The 25,813-nt window shown below is 36.7% G+C and overlaps 1 protein-coding gene across 14 annotated transcripts in view; it reads left to right on the top strand.

The window, feature by feature from the left end:
• Positions 1–25,813, top strand: part of PDE1C (phosphodiesterase 1C) — a 613,256-nt gene that overhangs the window by 391,456 nt on the left and 195,987 nt on the right. For all 14 annotated transcript variants that reach the window (XM_064380482.1, XM_064380481.1, XM_064380483.1 and 11 more), the window contains 4 exons: positions 10,149–10,262; positions 11,815–11,997; positions 12,949–13,015; positions 17,858–17,974. In XM_064380482.1, coding sequence (XP_064236552.1) covers positions 10,149–10,262; positions 11,815–11,997; positions 12,949–13,015; positions 17,858–17,974 — 481 coding nt within the window. The remainder of the gene's footprint in view (positions 1–10,148; positions 10,263–11,814; positions 11,998–12,948; positions 13,016–17,857; positions 17,975–25,813) is intronic.

A 25,813-nucleotide genomic window follows, 5' to 3' on the forward strand; every position in this document is an offset into this window, starting at 1 on the left:
TGGCAATAAAAACAAATAGGGGATAAACTGGCTTTTAAGAAACAGTTATTTATAAGGCCAAGAATGACTGTGAGGGAGCTCCATTCTTTTTTCTTTTTCTTTTTTATTTTTTTGAGACAGAGTCTCACTCTGCCACCCAGGGTGGAGTGCAGTGGCTTGATCTCAGCTCACTGCAAACTTCACCTCCCGGGTTCAAGCGATTCTCCTGCCTCAGCCTCCTGAGTAGCTGGGATTACAGGTGCCCACCTCCACCCCTGGCTAATGTTTGTATTTTTGGTAGAAACAGTGTTTCACCATATTGGCCAGGCTGGTCTCGAACTCCTGACCTTGTGATCCACCCACCTCAGCCTCCCAAAGTGCTGGGATTACAGGCGTGAGCCACTGCTCCCAGCCAAGCAAGCTCCTTTCTAAAGTACTGCATTTGATTACTACAAGAAGTGCAAAGGAACGAAGTCAATATTATTACTCTAAATGGATTAAAACTTTAACCCTGAGTTGTGATACCTCCTAGAATACCATAAAAATAGAAGGCTTCTCTTGGACCTGACAGTGCATTTTGGCTGGTGTTCCTATGCTGTGAGCTGACACACTCACTTTGGACACACAGTCACAATCACCTACTCACTCTCACACCCACAAACATACATCCCCAAAGGAGTTTCACTCTGTGGAGCAGAATGAGGAGGAGACTGAGCATGCAGGGCTTCTCTGTGACATAGCTTCATGAAAATCAAAGAATGGAAATATTCATCAGAAAATCCACGGCAACTGAGAGAGTATGCAGTGATACCCTCACCTGGGTATCCAAAGAATGGGTCTCTGCAAATGGAATGGAACAATCACATGTAGAATAGGATAGTTCAAAGACAACTTACATTGCCTGCTTTCTTTTTTCTTGTAGCATATTTTCTTGTCTACTTATGTTGTGCTTATGTTAATATAAAAATACACATGCATGTCCTCATACATACCAGGTGGATGTTGAGAGAAAGAGAGTTGGAATAGTGAGTGGTAAAGGGACATGGGACCAGAATTAAATGCTTCATAGTAAGTCTTGATACGTGGGATCCTAAGTCCTTCAGCTTTGTTGTTTTACCATATCAACTATATTTCATTCTTTGCATTTCTAAGTAAGTTTTAGAATCAGTTTGTCAATTTCTGCCAAATGGCTTGTGGGAAATTTGTGACTGAATCTATAGATGAATTTAGGGAGAATTCATATTTATAAATGTTGAGTGTTAAAATTTATGAGCATGGATTCTTCCTCCATTATTTAGGTCATTTAAACTTCTCTCAATAATATCTTACCGTTTTCCACATAGATGACTTTTATATATTTTGTAAGAGTTATTCCTAGAAACTGTTTTATTTTGATGCTTGTGTGGATGGCACCATTTTTTAATTGTTTATTGCTATTTTTCAAGTGGCATTGCTAAATTCGCCTCTTAATTATAACTTATTTGCTGCTTTTAAAAGATATTCCTTTAATTTTCTTTCCAGTCATATGTCTATTATTTCTTCTTCCTTTGTTGAACTGGTGAAGACTTCTCATACAATCTTCAGAAGAAGCAGTGATAGCAGGCATCCTCATGTTATTCACTAGCTCGACAAGAAAGATTTCCTATTATGTATGATGTTTACTCTAGATTTTTTGTTAAAGACCCAATATGAGATTTAGGATATTCACTTTTATTCCTTCTTTGCTAAGATATTTGTTATGAATGGGTGTTTTCTCAAATGCTTTTTTTTCATGACTCTGTTATGATCACCAAAGTTTTTTTTTCTTTTTTATTCCTGTTAAAATAATGGATAGCATTTATTTACTGATTTTAAATGTTGAACCAACTTTGCATTTCCGCAAATTTGTTTGTTTGTTTGTTTATTCTTTAAATTTATAGATGAATTTAACTTGTTAAAATTTTGCTTAAGGTTTTTGTTATTATGTTCATGAGAGATACTGGCCTATAATTCTTTCCTTATAATGCCCTCGTTTGGCTTTAGAATCGAGTATGCTGGCCTCATAAAAGGAGTAGGAAAGTGTTTCCTCTTTTGCAGTTTTCTGGAAGACTGTGTTATTTACTCTTTGAATATTTAGATGAATTCATTGAAAAAGTGATTTAAGACTATAGTTTTCTTTGTGGGAAAATATTAAACTATGCCTTCAATTTTTTAAATTTTATTTTTATTTTTATTTTTCTTTCAATCTCCCTTGTATATGCTGCATTCAATTATTTGGATACAGAATTATCAATACTTTATCATTTTCCTATGTCAAGTTTGATAAATTAAGGTTTTATGAAATTTTAAAACTTCATCTAAATTTTGAAATGTATCTTCAGAAAGGTATTTATACTATCTTTTTACCTTTCTAAATATCCACAGAATCTGTATTAGTACTCTCTTTTTATCCTTGATATTGGTTATTTATTTTTTTTCTTGATCAGTCTTGCTTGACCTATCAATTTTTAAGCATTATGAAGAACCAGGTTTTGGCTTTGCTAATTATTTTTGCTATGAGTTTGCTTCTACTTAAATTTTGTTTTTATATTTATTTTTTGCTATTGCCTACTGTCTTTGGATTAAGTTGTTCTTCTAACTTCTTGAGGTGAATAATGAGATTACTTATTTTTAGATTTCTCCTTTTTTAATATATTTATTTAAGGCTGCATATTTTCCTCTAAACACTGCTTTACCTGCATACTACAAGGTTTTGATATGTTATATGTCCATTTTTGTCCAGTTAGAATTATTTTATGATTTAACCTTTGACTTATGGGTTATTTAGAAATATATTGCTAAATTTCCATACAGTTGAAATATTTCTAGTCATTTTTTGTTTTCTAATCAATAACAAAATTGTGTTCCATTGTTGTCATAGAACATTATCTGTCTGAGTTCAATTACTTGAAATTTATTGAGAGTCTCTGTATGATCCAGCATATGGTGAGTTTTGATTACTGCTACATGTACACTTGAAAAGAATGGTGTGTTCATATGTTCACAGCGGCACTGTTTACAATAGCAAAGACCTGGAACCAACTCAAATGTCCATTGACGATAGACTGGACAAGGAAAATGTGGCACATATACACCATGGAATACTATGCAGCCATAAAAAATGATGAGTTCGCATCCTTTGTAGGGACATGGATGAATCTGGAAACCATAATTTTTAGCAAACTGACACAAGAACAGAAAACCAAACACTGCATGTTCTCACTCATAGGCGGGTGTTGAACAATGAAAACACATGGACACAGGGAGGGGAGCATCACACACTGGGGTCTGTTGCGGGGGGCCAAGGGAGGGATGGAGGGGTGGGGAGGTTGGGGAGGGATAACATGGGGAGAAATGCCAGATGTAGGTGACAGGGGGATGGAGGCAGCAAACCACATTGCCATGTGTGTACCTATGCAACAATCCTGCATGATCTGCACATGTACCCCAGAACCTAAAGTACAATTAAAAAAAAAAGAAAAGAAACGAATGGTGTGTTATGCAGCAATTGAGTGTAGTGTCCAGTCCATGCCAACTAGATCAATTTTGTTCATGATGTTATTCAAAATCTTATATAACTTTACTAATTTTTTAGTAGTTAACAAGTTATGTAGTGAGGCCTATAAAAATATAGAAACATACGAATGGACGTAGGTACCAATTATTTTTCTTAAGCGAAAAAGTAACTGGAGTCCAGTAATTTATTTATATCTATTTGTGCATCTGCTTTAAGCAGGTGTAGTTGGAAACTGTAGAAGTAAAGTTCTCTTTCATTTATAGCATTAACAAAAGCTAAAAGCTACATAAGTAGGCTATTCTTGCCAGTCATAATTTTTGTCGGCACTGTTCTTGTTTTTGGTTTGATGGTCACTCAGTGAGGAAACCGCATGCCCTAAAACAAGTCCTTTTCCTGAAATTCTTAAAAGCAACCATCCCTACTACCACCAAACCTATGCAGTGCTCAATCCAGTTTCTGTCGCGTGAGAGAGAATATTCAGACTGTGCTGTTCAGAGTATCAGACAAGCCTGATTACAATGAAAGCACAGAATATTCCAACTTGCCCACTACTTGTGCTCCTCTACTCTGCTGCTAGGTTGATCGTTCTAAAATGCCAATCTCATCGTTTTATTCCTTCATTTAAACATTCTCCAGGAGTTCCCCATTATCTCCAAGAGAAAATTACATTTCTTTAGCTTGGCATTCTAAGTGTACTGTGGTACAGCTCCTACCTTCTTCTGTTTTATCTTCTGACATGCCCTTGAGTTCCATACAGACATGGGATTCTCTGACTAGATCATTGTCTTCAGTCTGCTCTCTCATGGCAGAGTCCGCCATTTCCCTATCCCATCCTGTGTGCCTGGCTGACCCCTACATGGCCTTCAAGATGGGTCTGATCAGCTCCATTGGGGATGCCTTTGTTATTTGAAAGGCCTGTGCTTTCTTAGCCCCCATCACACTTCTGCCATTTCGCTTACAGTACTGGAGTACGGGTACTGGTTAGCTTTCTGTCTTCCCTACCTGAGAGAGGGCACTGCATTTCTCCACTTTGTGTTCTTAGAGCCTATTTCTCTCAGTGCCTACACATAGAAGACAACCAGTGTTGAATGTTTTTCAAGTGCAGCCATCTTAATCAGCTGTCATTAATTATAGAAACAAAAAAATGGCCAGAAAAATGCCTGGATGACATCATTGGATGGCATTAAAGCATAAGATTCAAAGTCATGTTGGGGCATCCCATTTGGAGGAGTTGTTTTAAGTTATTTTCTGTGGCATTTAGGTAAGTGGCAGGGGACAGGAGTGACGTGGAGGAGGCAGGTGTGTGAAAAGGACACAGAAATTAGTATGCCTTATGAATACATGGATGTGATGAACTGAAATGAAGTTTTTTTTTTTAACTCAAATGAGTTTTTAGGGCTCATGATTCATCAGGACATGTAGGGAAAGTACTGTAAAAGATCCAATTCTCTTTCATATTCCTTCAAACAAAACAAAACCTTTCTGAGACAGCAGTCCTTATTGGCCACAATGGTATTTTAGGAGCTGCCTACCCATCCTCAGAGGGAATAACCTTGGGCAGAATGGACAAACATGAGAAAATGTCTTTCCATTGCTTTTTTTTTGTAGTTCATTTTTGCTTGTACAAAATGAATGAAATTCTAGCAGGGTTTAAAGCTCAAAAAATGTATATGTTTTCAAGACATAGGGTTATAGGGCTTTTTGCTAACTCACTGAGGTGGGGAATAGTGCCTAGTCCAGTATAAGGCATTTTCTAAGTTATAAAGTTGAACCAATACGTTGCTTTTTAATGAAGCTCACCCCATTGGTTCTAGGAATTATCTTTGTGGATAAAAAGAATCTCTTTCCTCCCTAACATCCTTTTAAATTCCAAAATACAGTGCTCTGGCCTTTCCTCACATAGTTTCCCTCTTCTAACATTTTTATACATCCCACATATTGACTGGTGTGGGGTCAGGGGAAGTCAGCATCCAGGATTTGTTCTGGATCTGAGGGCACGGGGAACTGAAGAGATGCAGTATCTTATTATATGCCTTGCAGCTGAGGCACATACAAAAAGCAAAGAGTTTACACAGAGACATGCAAGAGTCATGAAAAGATGCAATGGCTCATCCACAATGAAATTGCACACTGCTTTAACTAAAAGGCATCTTGCCAAAGTTGGAAGGCATAAGCACTTCCTAAAATGGTGTTGCACTTCTATACTGGAACTATTATCTGGCAGCCGGAGTGACAGAAATGGATGGAGTACTGGAAACTATAAACATTCTCTCAGAAGAGAAACCTTATTATTAATTTTTTTGTCTGTGTATTTCTCCACTTCTCTACCTTCCTTCCTTGTAAATTGTTTCAAATGCTCATGAAATAAATTCCCCTTAGGTGCCCAGACCAAAAATTCCTCTGAGTAGTATTAAAACACCAGATATCCACCTTTCCCAAAATACAGGTTACAGCATACCATGGGACCTGGCCCCTGAGGACATTTGCCTTTTTGATGGAATGATTTCACAGGAAAAAATATCTAGACAACTTTACTAGGAAAACAAAGGAGAGCAGCTGAGCCCTCCAGCCTCAACTAGTGTTTAACAATTGAACAAAAATACTTTATGACATGAGTATGAAAGATCCTGGCTAATTTTCAGACAACCCTTCTTAAGGTAGATTAAGATCTAGGGAATACCTTCACTATGATGACAAATCTTCTCAGGAACTTTTGAAACTACTAATTGACCAATGATAAAAAAGCTAATTTGAAACTCTTTTGCCCAAAGAATAGCAATTTCACCAAGAGGTAGGTAGGGTATGGCAGGGCAGGGCTGAATGTTCTAAGTGGAAAGGATAAAGAGCTAGAGAAAGGTGGGCTGAGGAGCCGATGGAGCATAAGCACCTGAACGTTATGCTAGGGCTCAACAGAATTTGAAAGGAGCATCTGGAATCACTAGGGTTTGTATGCCAGCTACCTAAAGCAGAAAGTTGGCAGCTACAGCTTGTATCTGACATGGGTGACAGCCAACAGGAGATGGGTATATACAAACTGGTCACCATTTACTTCTTTCTGACAGTAAGTTCTCGTAGTCTTTCTATTGCCATGTTTCGTTTCTTTTTAAAGACACTTTCTATTATGTTGATTTGGGCTTTTACCTTTGTTTCATAGATCTATGTTTTTTTTTGAATTGTATTGAATACACAGCAGATGCTCCCTAAAATTCACTTCTGTTTCGATTTGTGAATTTTTTCCCCCAAAAATGAGTCCTTTCACATTTTGAATGCTGTATTCTCTTCTGTCTTTATTGCTGTATCTCTTCATGAGTGTTTTTTTCTGTTTCATCATCCTTGAGTAAAGGGATGTGAATGTCAGCTGGGTACTTTTCTATAAACAGAGAGATGGGTTGTTCTAGTTTCCCTCGCTGTCCGCCAGGAAGTTGAATCCTCTGCTTATCTCATAAGCTGGAAAGACAGGGGTACATGTAAATTGCTACTGCCTCCCACGCATCCAAAAGGTGCATTATTTCTGTGTCATTTCCTCTCTGGATCTATTGAAGCCACTTGGCTAGGGTTTTGCTTTCTGTTTGCAGCTTCCTGTTGGGTCAGAACTTCACACTGAATGCATAAATGTGACTGCCCAATGTCTGCCTGGCACCACTGGTGACTACATCAGGGAGAAGCCTCTGAATGGCTGACTTTCTGCTAACTGTGGCACAAAGCCTGGGTCTCTCCAGTGGAGCTGATTTCAGTGCTACTGATTGGAACTGCTGAGTGAGATTCTGAGTGAAGCTTTCCCTGAAGGCCCCACTCCTGCTCTGGCCTGGGGTCCCAGCCCCCCGATGAAGGTGATATAAGGCCCTTCATGACTTGATTCTCTCAATACTGTGCTTTCCCAGGAGTGGAATGGTTAAAATGTAGTGGCTATAAGTCCTAGTCCATAATAATGTCCTTAATATTTCCAATTATTTTTCAACTGATGAGAATTAGTTTTTAGTTTGTAAAAGTGGAATAGGAAGTGTTTGTATGAGAAACAGGAGATTGTCCTGGTAAAAGAAGCGTCAGCTCATTTTCATGTTTAGTTGTCCTTGTATTATCAGCATTTTATTTCATCTGCCTCCTCTTTCCAGAATCCTTTTAAATGACTTGTCCATTTTATAAAGTTTGAGTTAGTTAAATCTAGGTCATGAATCAACAATCCATTTAATTGGAGACTCACGAATGCACTCCCTTGGAAGACCACTGTCCTAGAGTATGCTTTAAAGTTTTTTTGTGTTTGTTTTATTTTCTGGAAAGGATACGGATAATAAATTTTGAAGTTTTCAACACCTGAGAATAACTTTATTGACTTGTCATGTACTTGGTAAGTCTACAGATGTAGATATAAATATCTTGAATTTTTCCCATATTATTCTCAAAAATTGGTACTGCTATTAAATTGCTTTTTGATGTTTGGCATGATAGAAGTCGATGGCCAGGACAATTTCTTTTTGTTACTTTGTAAGTCTTAAGTTTTGTTTTCTCAAATTCATTTCTTTATTCTGTGAAATTTTTCAAATTCATTTCTTTATTCTGTGAAATCAAAATTACAGTAGCATACATCGATTTTTTAATTTACTTTTAAAAATTGTATTTAATCTCTATTCATCTGTTTATACAAGTTTTACTTTAGCCTAGGAAAACTTATTTAATTAAAGCTGCTTCTGTTGTTTATTTCCTATGAAGGTTTTATTACAGGTAGATAAGATCTTCTGGCTTTTTCTTCTATTACTCTTACAATTTCTATCATCATTTTCTTTGTTTTTGTCCTTTCCTCTTAGGTTCTAATGCAGATTCATATCAGAATCTTCATATCAAATGCCCAGATGAAGAGAGGCATTTTTTAAAAGTTTAATTTTACTCTCCTTTTACTTTGTCGTTTGAGAGAGCAAACAGCCTAGCGGGTAGCTGGGCCCCTGGAGGCGAGAGTCAGAACTGGAGGCAGAGTTAGCCAGGAATGTGTTTTGCTAAAGAGCTTCCAATCCTTATTTGGAACAGCAGTCAGGGCTCCCTGCTGCCATCTCCCCATTCTTTGGCAGGCTGGCCATCCCTTCTGTGTGAGTGACTGGCAAGCCCTTCCCTGCCAACTCCCTGTCCTGTGCTGCCTCTGAAATTCAGAGCTCTTCCTAGTGCCGCTAATGGCATTCACAAGACTGACCTTCACTTCCAAGCCTGCAGAGGCCTCTGCTGATTTCCTTTGCATATTTCCCTTTGATATATTGGAGATTCATAATTCAGGTAGAGACTACCTGAACCTAATCTTACTTGTATTTTATACCATTGAAATTCCTGAAAATTTTTGTATGGTTGACCCTCTTGCCTCCTTTTTAAGGTTGATCCAAGACTGTTTTTCTCATTCTTTATTGTGGGTCATTTTCATGAAAATCAGAAGGGAGTAGTTTATCTACCTTGCCAAGAAGGCAACGTGTTTTCTCCTATTAATTTAAGTCTGAGGCTATTTTGAAGTCAGGAAGGTGAGAACAGATTGCATATTACCAAGGGAAGTGGAGATTTAGCAATAATCTTAAATATCTTGCTGGAATGTTTCTCATTTAGTTACCTGTGGTGATCAAAGTCATTGAATAACAACGACAATAGTTATAACAATTGCTTTTTTAAAGAACAACCATGAGTCACATACTCTATGTCAATTTCATTCAATTTTTATGTCAGCTTCAGAAATTTCATACTTTGCTCTTCATTAAGATAACACTCAGAGATTTTACGTAACTTACCTAGGGTTGCACAACTACTGAATTATGAAGTGAGTTTCAAACCCCAGTTTGTCTTCTAAGTCTCTACTCTTTTCATTGCTGGCTATCAAACAGCCTGCAGAGTTGACCAAACTCCACATCTCTGTAGTATTCACGGTATTCTCAGTTACTGCATGTTAATCATCTGTAGTCATTTTATTGTTCTCATGAAAACTGAGTCCTTCTCTGTGCATATAATGTTCATACAAATAACAGAAAAACATGTTTTATTGTTTCTTTTGTATAGTCTGGAGCATCTCGATTTAAAATCCATCCTTATATGTTCTTTTTTTTTTTTTTAACTAGGGTATTTATCTGCTCTCAGAGTAATTTTTTTTTTGTCCAGTAAAACAATTTACTTTCATCTGTTCCTTCTGTAGCCCTCTTGTGGTTCTATTAGTGGTTTAAATCTTTTCATCTGTCTTGGGACATGCCTGGGCCACGGGGCTGCCGTTATCTGGGGCCACTGCTGAACCAGGTGCCTTCAACAGAACAGAATCTCAAGAGATGTATGGTGATTTTGCTACTGCTCAGGATTTACTGCATTCACATAGAACAAAAAAGATGAAAATTTTAGAAAAAGCAAAATCATTGATAATTTAGGATTCAGAAAGGTGAAAGTTAGCTAAAATGTATGATCAATACCTGGTTGGAGAGAAATGTTTTCTTCTTATTATTCACAATGGCAAAAAAAAAATATGCATTTATTTTATTACTTGCTCCTTTGGTACATAATTATTTTCCTTTCAGATGTATCGCACTAAGTGAGAATATTCAACGACTGTAAAATGTATCACCATAGTTGTAGGATTATTTTTTTTCCTCTATTCTAATGAAATTATATATTTTTATTTTTCTAGATTACGGTCTTTGGTCAAACAGTTAGAGAGAGGGGAAGCTTCAGTGGTAGATCTTAAGAAGAATTTGGAATATGCAGCCACAGTGCTTGAATCTGTGTACATTGATGAAACCAGGTAAGCTAAAAATGACAAAGAGATTAGGATAGTGATGGTAAATTTTCTGTTAAATGGTTTTTCTGACATTGTCCCCCAGGCCAGGAATGGGGTGACATTCAAATTACTCATCTTGGAGTTTTAGTTTCCACAAACAAAGGGGATAGATCTGGACAAGTCATTTACTCTCGATACCTCCTTATCTATAAAAGAAGCTAATAGAACGTATCTCACACGGTTGTCATGACAAGGAACTGAGATCAAGAAAGAGGAGAAAAGCTAATTTTTAAAAATCTGGTAAGATTTAAAAAATCAAATGTAGAGCTTTATTGTAATTGTAGTATGTTGTTAAGTGTCAGTCTAAAAGTTGTGTTTATGTTTTAATTCATTACATCCATTAGTAAATGGAGGCTCCTCAAGTGATTGAGAAGCATGTGTTCTCTTAAGCACCCAGCTTTGCCTTTTCAATCTTATGTATGTTGCTGATTTACTTAGCAGATTTACTCCACTTGAATTATCTAAAATATAAAAGCGGTTTCAGTTACTACATGTGTTTGAAATTGCTTTCCTTTTGAAAAATGTTGAAATGTTGAATATGAAAGGTGGTTTTTGTCCCCCTAATTCAGACAGGCTTCTCTGTCAGTACTTGTGAGGCCTTACTTTTTTTTGCCAAATTCCAATCTGAAAGGATTTCACAGTAATCTAAGATTTGTATGGTTTATTATTATTATTTTGGCAACAGACTTGGTTTCTAATTTAAGGAAATTTGATATCACAGCTTTTTTTCTAAATGTTATGTTTCCTCTCCTAACCCCGGCCCAATCAATAAGTCTAAAGGAAAAAAAAAATCCATATACCTTTATATTGACACCTACTTTTGCTGCTAATTTTTAGTTGGGTTTACTATAAAAATGAAATGCTATTTTAGATTTCATTTTAATATTGCTATTTGTGTTCCATTCTAGTGGTCTGACCTATGAACAAGTTTGAAAAATCAGCTAAACACAGCTGTCAGACAATTTAAATCATTGTGCACAAATAACTGCATTATTTTGAAAATTTTGCTTGAATTTAGACATTTAAATTTTGGTAACAACCTACCAAATGATAAAGAATATTAATTGTCATCACTTAGGATCACTACTTCAGAGGACTGCGTTGCTGTGATTTAGTGAATATTTTGCGAACTAAGTGTCCATTTTTTTAAAAACAAAATAATGTCACATTGTCCATCTATGAGATAATATAATGCTCCCTGTGAATGCATTTTTAAATAAAAGGTTTAAATTTCACTCAAATGCCACAGAGTGCTTCTGGGTGAAATGGACCAGTTCCTTTGTCCAGTCTGGTAGAGAGAACCATCGTGAAATATCAGTGAGGCCAAGACCATCCTGAAACACACATGGTGAGCTTACATAAGCCTTACCAAAAAAGCACTGTATTTTTTGTGGCCAATTTAATTTGGTTTCTTTGCACCTGCATGCAGGTGAGGCAGAGAAGAGCAGCTGCTTTGAACAGAGAGCTCCAACTGCAGATTTAAGCTCAGTGTCCTGGTTCTGTTTCTTGTGTTCAGGAGACTCCTGGATACAGAGGATGAGCTAAGTGACATCCAGTCAGATGCTGTGCCTTCTGAGGTCCGAGACTGGCTGGCCTCCACCTTCACGCGGCAGATGGGAATGATGCTCAGGAGGAGCGAGGAGAAGCCCAGGTTCAAGAGCATCGTTCACGCAGTGCAGGCTGGGATATTTGTGGAGAGGTAAAGATGTCATTCATTGTCATTCAGTGACTAAAGCCACAAAAGGAACACATTTCCAAAAACTGGAAGCTTTGCTTTAATGTAGTTTTCCTATCTTTATAAATACTGAAAATTATGGGTAAAAACAGATAGTCTTGAATGAGAAATGGCAAAAACATACCTATTTTAATCTCTGTAGCATCATTAAGAAAAGCTTTTGCTTTTGCTCAGAATTTTTTTGTTTACCAGAGAATATTTAGTTTGAGTTCAGTCTCTAATTTTTAAAGCAGGAAATCATCTCATCTATCATCTTTTGAAGTATGTGGATGATGTCTCCATTTTAAACAGATCTAGGATGCTTTGAGGTTGCTGACCCAAGGGAGGAGAGTTCGTTTCAATGGTTTGAAGTCCCCATTGACACTTCAATTTTTTAGCTATTTTACTCTTTGAAATCAAATTGACCCCCTTACCCAGCAATAGATTCCAGAAATAGATATATTCTTCCTATAATCCTTATCATATAATTACACATTTTAGAAATACCATGGTGAGTTCAAAGATTACCTGGGACATTTTTCCTTCTTGTTTTTGACACTTCTAAAGAACAGTCTCTTCTAAATGGGTTACCTATAGGGATTCTTCATTCTGGTTAAATTACTACACCGCATTCTGTCTATTCTGTACTATAATTTCACTATGACAATAGAAGTGACCCATTTAATAATTTAATTTCCAGTCTGGGGCCTATAGAGTTAGTTTTTTATTCTCCCAATGGTTCATGTGTTTGGGATTGCTTTAATTTCTTCTGAAATTAACCTTAGACCACTTGAGTGAATATAAAAAACAAATTTTAGGTTCTTTGGAGCACCCCACTTGACTTTTCATTATTTGTCAATACTTGCTATGAATCTGTGGACTACAAATCCTACTTTTTAAGATATCATGTTGCATTTTTCCCTTTTCCCTTTGCAGAATGTATAGACGGACATCAAACATGGTTGGACTGAGCTATCCACCAGCTGTTATTGAGGCATTAAAGGTAATAGCAATGAAAAGATTTTCACAATGTACATGGTACTAATAAAAAACAGAGTTAAATTTGTTAGAAAATAAGAGCCTTTCATTTACAGTTATTTTTCCAGTTATTCCTGACTTTATTCTTTCATTATCTTTTTATTATCTGTTCTAAAAGTATCACTGTCTTTTCAGCCTTCATCTTCCCAATTTAAAAATAATCAAACTCTGTGTGGGTTTCATTTCGTTCTACTACTCTAGAGTATTTTAGGTTTTATAAGTGATATGTCATATGAGATTTATCTGATTTTTCCATACAAGATCAATATGTTATGGCCATTAGTATTCAACATTAGGAGGATCTTCAGTGTTTATAATTATTCCATTATCTGACTACCTACTCCAAGTCCATTTTGTAGATGAATAAACTAAAACTCAGAAAGATTTTTTAAAAAGAGTAAGAGACAGAGATAATGTTTGACACCAGAATTTTCAGCACATGTTAAGCTCTTAGTAATGTTTTACTGCATGAACGTATGGCCCGGGAGCCTTTGTCCCATCTATACATCCCATTGTTTTCCCAAGACTCTCATTGAGCCAAATGTTCCCTTGGAACTCATACAAATGTTTGAGTTTAAATGGGCTAAATCCTGCAGAATTACCTCTAATCAGGCAAGTTCTTGGAATTGTATAGAATATCTCTAGGAGCCCCAAAGCAGATGCATTCCTGAAGGCAGATGTAGATGAAGAACCATTGGTCTGAGGGTATTTGAGATTTGCTGAACTTGATTTGGCTTCTGGATCACTGAGTGACCCAGGATCACTGAGGTGATTGGCATCGCATGTTGTCTATATATGGACTTGGGCCATGTGCTCAGGGACATTATAGCATTTTGACCTTTGCTAAAGCCAATGTTTTCTTTCTTTAAAACCTGAAAAATGTGATGATATTTTCAGAAGCTAAATTACCTATTCATGGAGTTAGGAATTGGGGAGTGCTTCTTGATTAATTTAATGTCAGGAAAGAGCCCCTTGGGACCATCTTGATTATATATTCATAGGCCTTTATCTTGTCTCAGAGACATTTGCTAGCTGAATTTGAGAGACCAGATGTACATCGGTTCTCATTTCTTCTTTTTTTATCTCTACCCTTTCTGTCTCTTCTTACCTAATCTTTTTTTTTTTTTTTTTTTTTTTTTTTTGAGACGGAGTTTCACTCGTTACCCAGGCTAGACTGCAATGGCGCGATCTCGGCTCACCGCAACCTCCGCCTCCTGGGTTCAGGCAATTCTCCTGCCTCAGCCTCCTGAGTAGCTAGGATTACAGGCACGCGCCACCGTGCCCAGCTAATTTTTTGTGTTAGTAGAGACGGGGTTTCACCATGTTGACCAGGATGGTCTCGATCTCTTGACCTCGTGATCCACCCGCCTCGGCCTCCCAAAGTGCTGGGATTACAGGCTTGAGCCACCGCGCCCGGCCCCTTACCTAATCTTAAAAGCAGGAAGGATACTTAGGTAGGACCCAGCAAGAAGACATGTCTTTTCTCTCATTCTTCTTTAGCCTCTAAGCTGATGCCCACTAATCAGTGTAAGGTACAGTGATATTTCCCATTTTAGTCAGTGAAATCACTTCAGGAAATCTGATGTTTCTTAACACCCACTATGGAGTTCCATTGATTTTCATAATTGAACCTGAAACGTTCAATCAGAGTCTTAGAAACATTAAAGTCATCTTTTGTCTTTAATTTTTTCCTTTATCAGGAACATAAATACAAGTGGGTATACTGGTACCAAGATATTTATTAAAATGTTTCTTCCAAATTGAAGCCTCTGTTTTATGCAGACTAACTGAAGAAAAATTGGAATAAACTGTGATGGGCATGAATTGTTATTTTATACTTAGGGAAAATAAATTCTCAGATGCACACATGTTGTCTGAGAGGACAGGTACTTTGATTATTCAGATAAGGAAGACCTACTAGCTCTCTAAATAAATTGCTAATTCTCCTCACATATATTGTTGATATATGCATTAAAGCTGAAGCTGCTATTTCTCCTGGCTGTGTCCCCTGTTTACTGGGGAAGTTCAAAGCTTTTTACAATGTAATGTTTTTCCACTTCTCCAGATGCTGATTTTATTTGCAATGAGTTGGAGAGATCACAGATATAAACTCTTTTGTTTCTCTCTTTGTGTGCTACATGTTAGAAAAAAGATTATTTCTATTTCATTGCCAGAAAATAGTAGTGATATGGAATCACTACTGTTTTCTTTTATTACAGAAAATTTCCCCATAGACTGAGAGAATACAATTCCCTAAAATAACCTTTTTGCTACTGTCATGTTAACCTTTGTGGTTAATGTTAGAACATGACATAAAATGGTATTTAAGTAAGAGAATAATGAACCAATCTCTAAATTTGAAACATGTTGCATTATATTCTTTCTACTTTTTCCATTATATATAAGTATAGATGCAAGCTTCTAACTTGAGGTGTTCTATCTCTAGTCTTCTGAGGTTAGCCTGATGGAAATATAGCTGTGTGCTCTTCTTTAGAAGGGCATCTATTTTGTGACTCAGGAAGTGACACCTTGGAAAGACTCCAGGTTTAAAGTGGGAGGAGGTGAGGAGTTCAGGCTTCTTTTGTGTTAGCCTAACAGGAAGTTCCTGCAATTTCTCTATAGGACATGTCCTTGGGTAAAATTTGGCAAAAGAGGAAGAATGGCTGGAGTCAGTTAAACTGGGTGCTTATGAAAAATGCAGATTCCAGGTCCCACACCAGGATTCTCTAGAGTCTCCACTGGAGAATCCATATTTTTGCTGAGCCCCTCAACTGGTTCTGAAGAACTTTAGGCTGAGAATTACAGTTAAGGCTTCCCTAACATGAGGGACCGAAGAGGACATGCATCTCACTACCTCTATTTGCTCATCCTCTTGGTTCTCTAAGTCCTGGTATTCAGAAAAAATCTTGGCTTTTTATCATGATAATCTCTTTATTTCTAGCCCTTTCCTATTTTATTGGTTCTGGACACTATTACAAATTGTCAGAAGTGACACAACGTTTTCCAACCTTCTGAGCTGTCAGTGACTTTTTCCTTAGGACTAAATATCAGATAATATATGTGACTCATGGCAGTGCCAATGATAGTAACCAAGGTGAAGCTTTAGGTCTTGGGTTAATCTTAAATGTCCTTGTTTTCCCACTAGCCTGGGCCCTAGTGGGATCTTAAAGGGATGAGGCCTGGGTCACAGCACATATTCATGGAGTTTATAATTTCATCTGTTGGCAGTGAGATCACTAGGGGTTGTTAGTGGGGTTATTACCTGGCTCTGGTACCTTATGGCACTAGACATTTCAATTAATCTCTCTGAGGTGGCCATCTATAAAACTGGAGAAGGTAACACCAATTTCTAGACCTACGAGGTTTTGCAAATGTGTATAAATGCTCACGCTGTGCCTAGAACAGAAAATGTGCTCACAGAATGTGCCTTATTAGGATGTCCATTACCTGCAGTATTTATCATTTCTTTGGTTATTTTAATGGAGGGGCAGTTGTTGAAGACTGAAGTGAGGTTACCATTAAGTGTGAATTGGAACAACTCAATTGAAACCTATCTGGAAAAGTTTGATTTTCCTATATACAATTTTGCTTTCCCTGAGAACTGTTTATTAGCATCCAGGAGGGAGACCCTTGATGGCCTTGGGATGAATTTGACAGACGGAATGTTTGGACAGGAACAAAATTGGGATGGACGGATTATGTTGGAATTCAGTGAGGGCTGGGAAGAGAGTCACTTATGAGAACCAAGGTCTCTACCAGGGTACCAGGGTGCCTTGCCTGTAGGCAGTGTGGACTCATGTGGATCCTTGCTGTCAGCTCAAGTCAATATGCTTCACTTAACTACGAGAAGTGAGACTTTTGGTGCCATGAAAAACCAAATGACTGTTGCTTTAACTATTGCTTAAACAAATCCTTGTTTACCACATCCACAAGAAGTTGGTTACGATCAGCCAAAGCACATCAGACTATATTTACATATATTTTGGAGTAGCTATTTACAGGCAAAGACTTTAAACTTCAGGGATGGTATATAAGGTGTGTGTTCAGTTTAGTTTTTCCTTTTACTTTTTTTCAGTAAAGTGGCTTACAGATTTGAGGACAAGATCCCAGACTAGTGACTCCAGAAATGGTAGCATTTTTCTGTCCTATGAAATGAATGCCTTCTTTTTGGTTTCAGCTCAGCAGTTTAGATTGATGTGACATATTATTTTGTATTCTATATCATGCATGTTTCTAAACTCTTACAAATGAGTTAACATTCTTAACTGTAAACTTAGAGGAAGTCATTTGACAGTGTCAAGGGATCGGAGAGAAGTTCAGAGAAGAAAAGTGCCCTAGGCTGTAGCGGATTAAACAGTAGCAGCTGCAGGGCATAATGGAAAGTGACTGATATCAGGCATCCAACCTATGTTTGTGTTCTGGCCCTGCCTGTATCCCCAGCACTTACTCACCTTGGGTGTTAGGGAAATTAGGTAATTTATCAGTTTTCTTATCTGTAAAATGTGACTAATATCTATCACTTAGAGTTGTTTTCAGGATAAATTACATATTTATCACCAACCATAATGCCTGCCATACATAAGTACTCAATAAATTATGGCTATTTTTATTAGTAATAAGACTATTTAATGTTTTTAAATAATGTAGGCTAGCCAGACTGAAAAAAGTTTGAGAGTGGAAAGGCTGTAAGAGTCTCACACTGTGAAATCTCCAGTGAGGGCTGCAGGCAGATTTGAAAGTGGGGAGATTGGTAGGTGTGTAAGTGACATTGGCCTAATGTGTTCTTTCTCCCCACCCTGTCCTGTAGGATGTGGACAAGTGGTCCTTTGATGTCTTTTCCCTCAATGAGGCCAGTGGGGACCATGCACTGAAATTTATTTTCTATGAACTACTCACACGCTATGATCTGATCAGCCGTTTCAAGGTCGGTATCTCTTTAAAAAGAAAAATAAATGAACTACGTGCATGTGTTTATCCTCATATGACCTTTGGGTTCAGATTCTTTTAATATGCAGAACGAAAACTGCTCCAGGCGACTAAGGAAGCATCCTTCGGTTAGCCACTGCTGTGAATTCTTCTGTGAAGGGTGCTTTTGATTACACCCTTGCTGATGGATCTCAGTGGCATGGGAGAGACGGGAGAGAATGGAGAGACCCATATAGATTCTGGTCTTCCTGGAATTACAAGCTGAAGCCTGAAATAACCAAGCTCCCCCTCAGGCTCTGCTCACAGGTCTCATTTCAACATGACTTTGTGTCCTATCGACCAATGCCATCAGAGAGACGGTAATGGAGACAGAGTGAGCATCTGCTGTCTCTGTAAACCTATTTTTCCCACCTCTTGGCTCATTCAGACAACTACTATCACTTATCATCTGTGACAGCTCATTGGTATATCCCCGCCATTCATGCTTCAAATTAATTCTTCAACTTTACATAAAAGAACGTGAATCATTTCCAGTGTTCAACTCCCTCCAGCCTTCTAATACTATAGACTCTTGAAGTGGGGTCAGATCCTCAAGGAGTTGGGGTATTCATCTGCCAACATCTAAGGTATCGAGCTCCTCTGACTTCCCTCATCAAAGGGATGAGCTTCTGGAAAACACAAGTCTTTTTCTGTACAACATCTTGATTTCTCCAGAGACATGGTTCTTTATACTCTCCTAGGGACTGTATATTTGTATATATAATTTTTGGTACAAATATTGTATGTATTTATAGGGTACATGTGATACTTTTTACATGCATAGACTATGTAATGATTAAGTCAAGGTTATTAAGATTTCCATTACCTGCAGCATTTATCATTTCTATGTGTTGGGAACCTTTCAAGTCCCCTCTTCTAGCTATTTTGAAATGCACAATACATTCTTCTTAACTGTAGTCACACTACTCTGGTATTGAACATTAGACTTTAATCCTTCTGTCGTTTTTTTTTTTTTTTTTGAGATGGAGTCTTGCTCTGTCCCTCAGGCTAGAGTGCAGTGATACGATCGCAGCTCACTGTGACCTCTGCCAGGTTCAAGTGATTCTCCTGCCTCAGCCTCTTGAGTATCTGGGACTACAGGCGTGTACCACCATGCCCGGCTAATTTTTTGCATTTCTAGTAGAGACAGGGTTTCACCGTTTTAGCCAGCATGGTGTCAGTATCCTGACCTTGTGATCCACCCATCTCAGCCTCCCAAAGTGCTGGGATTACAGGCGTGAGCTACTACGCCTGGCCTAATCCTTCTAACTAACTGTATATTGGTACCCATTAACCAACCCCTCTTTATCACCAACCCCTAAGTCCTGACACACATCCCAGTCTCCAGTACCTATCATTCTACTCTCTGACTGTGTAAGATCAACATTTTTAACTCCCACATGTGAGTGAGAACATTTGCTATTTGTCTTTCCATGCCTGGATTATTTCACTTAATGTAATGACCTTCAGTTCTATCCATATTGTTGCAAATGACATGATTTCATTCTTTTTTATGGCTGAATAGTATTCCATTATGTATGTATACCAGGTTTTCTTTATCCATTCATCCACTGATGGACACTTAGCTTGATTGTGTATGGTACTCAAATAAACATGAGGGTGCAGATATCCCTTTGATACACTGATTTCTTTTCATTTGGATAAATACCCAGTAGTGAGATTGCTGGATTGCATGGTAGTTCTACTTTTAGTTTTTTTGGGTTTTTTTTGTTTGTTTGTTTTTTGAGAAATCCCTACACTGTTTTCCATAGTGACTGTACTAATTTACATTCCCACCAATAGTGTAGAAGTTCTCCTGTTTTTCTACCTCCTCACCAGCATCTTTTAAAAAATAATAATAATAATAGCTATTCTTACTGGGGTAAGATGATATCTCATTGTGGTTTTGATTTGTATTTCCCTGATGATTAGTGATGTTGAACATTTTTTTCACATATGCACTGTCCATTATATGTCTTCATTTGAGAAATGTCTATTTACATCTTTGCCCACTTTTCAATGGGATTATTTGTTATTTTTACCAAGTTGTTTGAGTTTCCTGTACATTCTGGAGATTAGTCCTTTGTCAGATGAGTATTTTGCAAAAGCTTCTCATATTTAACAGATTGTCTCTTCACTCTCTTGTTTCCCTTACTGTGCAGAAGATTTTTAGTTTAATGTAATTCCGTTTGTCTATTTTTGTTTTTATTGCCTCTGTTTTTGAGGTCTTATCCATAACATCTTTGCCTAGACCAATGTCTTGAAGTGTTTTTTTACGCTTCTGGTTTTATAGTTTTGAGTCTTGTATTAAAGTCCTTAATACATCTTGAGTTGATTTTTGTTTATTTTAAGAGATGGGTGTCTAGTTTTATTCTTCTATATATGGATATGCAATTTTCCCAGAGTTATTTATTGAAAGAGGTGTCCTTTCTGTAAGTTTTTGGTGCCTTCGTCAAAAATCAGTTAGCTGCAAATATGTTGATTGATTTATGGGTTTCCCATTCTATTCCATTGGTCTATGTATCAGTTTCTATACTATTACCATGCTGTTTTGGTTACTATAGCCTTGTAACATATTTTGAAATTATGTAGTGTGATGCCTCCAGTTTTGTTGTTTTTGCTCAGGATTGCTTTGGCTAATTGGTCTCTTCTGGGGCTCCCTATATATATATATGTTTTTTTATTTCTGTGAAAAATGGCATTGGTATTTTGATAGAGATTGCATTGAATCTGTAAATTGCTTTGGGCAGCATGGTCACTTTAACAACATTAATTCTTCCCATACAGGAGCATGGGATGTCTTTCCATTTATTTGTGTCCTCTTCAATTTCTTTCATCAATGTTTTGTAGTTTTCCCTAGAGAGGTCTTGTACCTCCTTGGGTAAATTTATTCCTCGGTATTTTTTTTGGTAGCTATTGTAAATATATTGTAAATGACATTGCTTTCTTGATTTCTTTTTTTGGCTAGTTCGTTGTTCATATATAGAAACACTGCTGACTTTTACAACTTTTATGTTGTTTTTTTAATATAGAGATAGGGTTGCACTATGTTGCCCAGGCTGATCTTGAACTACTGGCCTCAAGCAATCAGCCTCCCCAAATGCTAGGATTACAGGTGTGAGTCACTATGAGAAGCCAGTACTGATTTTTGTATGTCGATTTTGTGTTCTGCAACTTTACTGGATTCATCAGATCTAAGACTTTTTTTGGTAGAGTCTTTAGGTTTTTCTAGATATAAGATTATATCATCTGCAAAGAGAGAAAATTTGACTTTATATTTTCCAATTTGGATGCTCTTTATTCTTTCCTTTGCCTGAGTGCCCTACGACCTCAAGTAATATGTTGAATGTAGTGGTAAAAGTGGAGATACTTGTATTGTTCCAGTTCTTAGAGGAAAACCTTTCAACTTTTCCTTATTCAGTATGAAGTTAACTGTGTGTTTTTATATATTATCTTTATTATGTTAAGATATGTTCTTTCAATTCCTGATTTGTTGAGTTTTTATCATGAAGGGATACTGAATTTTATCAAATGTTTTCTCTGCATCTATTGAGATTATCATATGGCTTTTGTCCTTCATTCTCTTAATATGTGATGTATTATCATGTTTATTGGTTTGCATATGTTGAACTATCCATGTATCCTTGGGATTGATCCTACTTGATCATGGTGTATTATGTTTTTGATGTGCTGCTAGATTCAGTTTGCTGCTATTTTGTTGAGGATTTTTCATCTATGTTCATCAAGGATGGTGGCCTGTGATTGTGTTTTATTATTGTTGCAGCTTTGTCTAGTTTTCGTGTCGGGGAAATACTGACATTGCAGAATGAGTTAGGGAGAAGAAGAAATTTCCCCTTTAATTTTTTGGAATATTTTAGGAGAACCAATGTTAGTTCTTCTTTGAAAGTTTGGTGGAATTTGGTAGTGAAGGTATCTGGTCCTAGCCTTTTCTTTTTGGGGAGAATTTATGTTACTGATTCAAACTCATTACTCATTATTGGTCTGTCCAGGTTTTCTATTTCTTCATGATTCAGTCCTGGTAAGTTGTATGTCCAGGGACTTATCTATTTCCTCTAAGTTTTCCAGTTTGTTAGTACATAGTTGTTTGTAATAGTCTCTGATAATCTTTTGTATTTCTGTGATATCAGTTGTAATAGCTCCCTTTTCACTTTTGATGTTGTTTATTTGAATCTTCTCTTTTTTCTTTGTTAGTCTAGCTAGCAGTTTTTTTGTTTGTGTTTTCAAAAAATCAACTTTCATTTTATTGCTCCATTGCATTGTTTTGTTACTCTCTATTTTATTTAATTCTGCTCTGATCATCATTATTTCTTTTTCTTATTAATTTGAGTTTGGTTTGATCTTACTTTCTTCTTCATTGAGGTGAAGTGTTAGATTGTTTACTTGGAATTTTTCTACTTTTTGGACACATTTATTGCTATGAATTTCCCTCATAGCACTGCTTTTGCTATCCCATAGCTTTTGATATGTTGTGTTTAGAGTTTCATTTACTTTGAAAATGTTTTTATTTCCTCCTTAAGTTCTTTCTTAATTCAATGGTAATTCAGGAACATGTTATTTAATTTCCATGTATTTGTATAATTTCCAAATTTCATATTGTTGTTGAGTTCATTTTATTTTATTGTGATCTGAGAAGACACTTGATATTATTTTGATTTTTAATTTTTTTGAGACTTATTTTGTGTTCTAACATATGGTCTAGGCTGGAGAATGATCTTCATGCTGATGAGAAAAATCTGTGTTCTGTAACTGTTGGATAAAATGTTCTGTAAGTGTCTATTAGGGCCATTTGGTCTAATGTGAAGTTTAAATCCAACTTTGTTAATTTTCTGTATAGATGTTCTGTTTGATGCCATGATAGAGTGTCAAAGTGTCAAACTATTATTGTATTAGAGTCTCTCTCTTCTTTAGGTCTAATAATATTTGCTTTATACATATGGGTGCTTCAGTGTTTGGCGTGTGTATGTTTAGAAATGTTATATCCTTTTGCTGAATTGATTCTTTTTTCATTATACCATAACTTTGTCTCTTTGTACTATTTTGGACTTAAAGTCTGTTTTATCTGTTATAAGTATAGCTACTCCTGCTTGCTTTTGATTTCCATTTGCATGGGATTTTTTAAAATGTCTATTTCTTTTCAGTCTATATGTGTCTTTACAGGTGAAAAGAGTTTCTTGTAGGTGGCATTTAGTTGGATCATGAATTCTTTCTTTTTTTTTTTAAATCCATTTAGCCAGTCTATTTTTTAAGTGGGAAGTTTAACCAATTTACATCTAAGGTTGCTATTGATACGTGAGGACTTATTCCTGTCATTTTATTAATTGATTTCAGATTTATTATGTATCCTTTCTTACATTCTTATTGTTTATAATTGTGGTTTGGTGGTTTTCTGCAGTGGTAACATTTGGATTTTTTTTCCTCTTCCTTATTTGTGTATTTGCTTTACCAGTGAGTTTTTTTTTTTTTTTTTTTTTCCTTTTTTCATTTTCATGATGGTAGATATTGTTTCTTTGTTTCCAAGTGTAAGACATCCTTAAGCATTCATTGTAGGTCTGGTCAAGTGATGAGGAATTCCCTCTGCATTTGCTTGTCTGGGAAAGGCTTTATTTCTCCTTCATTAATGAAACATAGCTTTGCTAAATATAGCATCCTTGGTTGGCTTTTTTTTTTTTAGCTCTTTGAATCTATTAACTCATTATCTTTTTGCCTTTAGGATTTCTGATGAGATATCTTCTGTTCTTCTGATGAAGTTTTCCTTATAAGTGACTACATGTTTTTCTCTTGCTGTTTTTAGAAGTTTTTGTCTTTGATTTTGACATTTCGACTCTAATGTGCTGTCAAGATCTTTTTGAATTGTATCTGTTTGGGAATCTTTGGGCTTCCTGTGTCTGGGTATCTAAGTTTCTTGCTACATTTGGGAATTTTTCCAGTAGTATTTTGTTAAATAGGTTTTCTAACTCTTTTGTTTCCTCTTTGCTTTTGGGGACACCAAAAATGCAAATATGTTATTGTTTAATGGTGGTCTGCTTACCACATAGGTTTTGTTTATTCTTTTTTTTTTTAATTTTTGCCAGACTGCATTTTTTGTTAGGATCTGTCTTCTAGTTCTGAACTTTTTTCTTCTTGATTGGTCTAGTCTACTGTTGAAGGTTTCAAATGTATTTTGTATTTTATTAAATGAATTATTCCACTCCATAATTTCTGTTTGGCAATTTGTATGATAGCTGTCTCTTTGGTAAACTTATCATTAATATCCTGAATTGTTTTCTTGATTTTTTGTATACTTTTATGTATTCTCTTTTATATCATTGAGCCTCTTTAGAAACAATAATTTGAATTATTTATCCAAAACGTCATAAATTTCATTTTGATTGGGGTCTCTTGCTGGGTAATTTTACAATTCTTTGGAAATGTCGTACCTCCTTGCTTTATAAATGTTTCTTGTGTCCTTATGTCAATATCTATGCATCCTGTGTAACAGTCACTTCTTTACATTTGTAAAATGTGCTTTCACAGGGGAGAACTTTTTCTGGAAGATGTATCTATGGTGTTGGTTGAATAGAGAACTTTGGCTTTGATTCTGGGTGTACACAGTAGTGCAATCTTTGTATGATTCCTTTGGCTGTAAACTATGTCAATGATGTATGTGATTTCTTCAGTAGCTTAGAGTGTAATTGTTAGTGGAGGCTGTAGTGAAGTTTCACTGCGGATGGGATGCCAGTTGGGCCTGACCTTGGGCCCCAGTAGTGGCAGTGGTTGGCCAAGCATGCCTGTCCCATGCCTTGGGCCTTAGGGAATTCTACACTTGCACTAGTGTTAGCGGGTCCAGAAGGCCTGATTCTTGGGCTTCCAGCTGGCTTACTCAGGAGCCAGTGGTGACAGCAGTGGGCCAAGTGGTTGGGCACTTGTCAGTCCCCTGAATAGTAGGCATGGCATGAGCATTGGCAGTAGCAGTGGTGAGACTTAATGGCTGCAAGCATCATAGAGCTGGCTACGACAATCTGGGTGGACTAGTCTCCAGGCTCATAGAGCCCTTCCCACTGAGGAAATATGTCTTTACATGGCCACAAATACTTCATGGTCATGGTCCTTAGGTCCTTAATTTTTCTTTGCATCAGAAATCTGCAAGAAAATCTTGTGGATTCTGGAGACTCTCCTTGGAAAAAAGTTCCGGCATGCACGTGTGCACACATGCACACACACACACACACACATACAGACACACACAGAGCCCTTGCAAGCTATTCTTAGATCTCTATAAAACAACCCAAGGAGCCCAGGTTCATTGGATCTTTATTTTTCAAAATGGTAATGAATTCATCTCTGACCTCTTAAAGGTCATATTTAAATTTATGAAAATCCACACATGGTAAAATGGAAGAATACACCCACGGGAGAACCAGTCATGGAATCTCAGAAGCATTAACTTAGCATTTTCCTTATGTTTTTCTTACAAATGTAATTGTTAATCCTCAGGAAGACACACCCTTTCCTCTTCCCTAGCCTTATATTGTATAATTTACCCTGAACCATGGAACGGATCCAGAAAACGAATACAGTGAATGTTTTCTGGATGCCCTTATTTTGTATATGAATTTTGCAATGTTCTTCACTGCTACATAGCAAACAAAGGCATGTATATTATACATATTTCAGATGGAAAAACAATCTAGTTGGAAAGATTCCAAGTGACTGGTAGTTGCAAATAAAGGCTGAAGTATTTTATTTGTGGAGAAATAAATGAATACATACTCTGCAGCATATCTCATTTATTTGTAGG

The sequence above is a fragment of the Aotus nancymaae genome, unplaced genomic scaffold (genome assembly GCF_030222135.1).
Source record: "Aotus nancymaae isolate 86718 unplaced genomic scaffold, 86718_ANA_hifiasm-v0.15.2.pri h1tg000025l, whole genome shotgun sequence".
Classification (NCBI taxonomy): Eukaryota; Metazoa; Chordata; class Mammalia; order Primates; family Aotidae; genus Aotus; species Aotus nancymaae.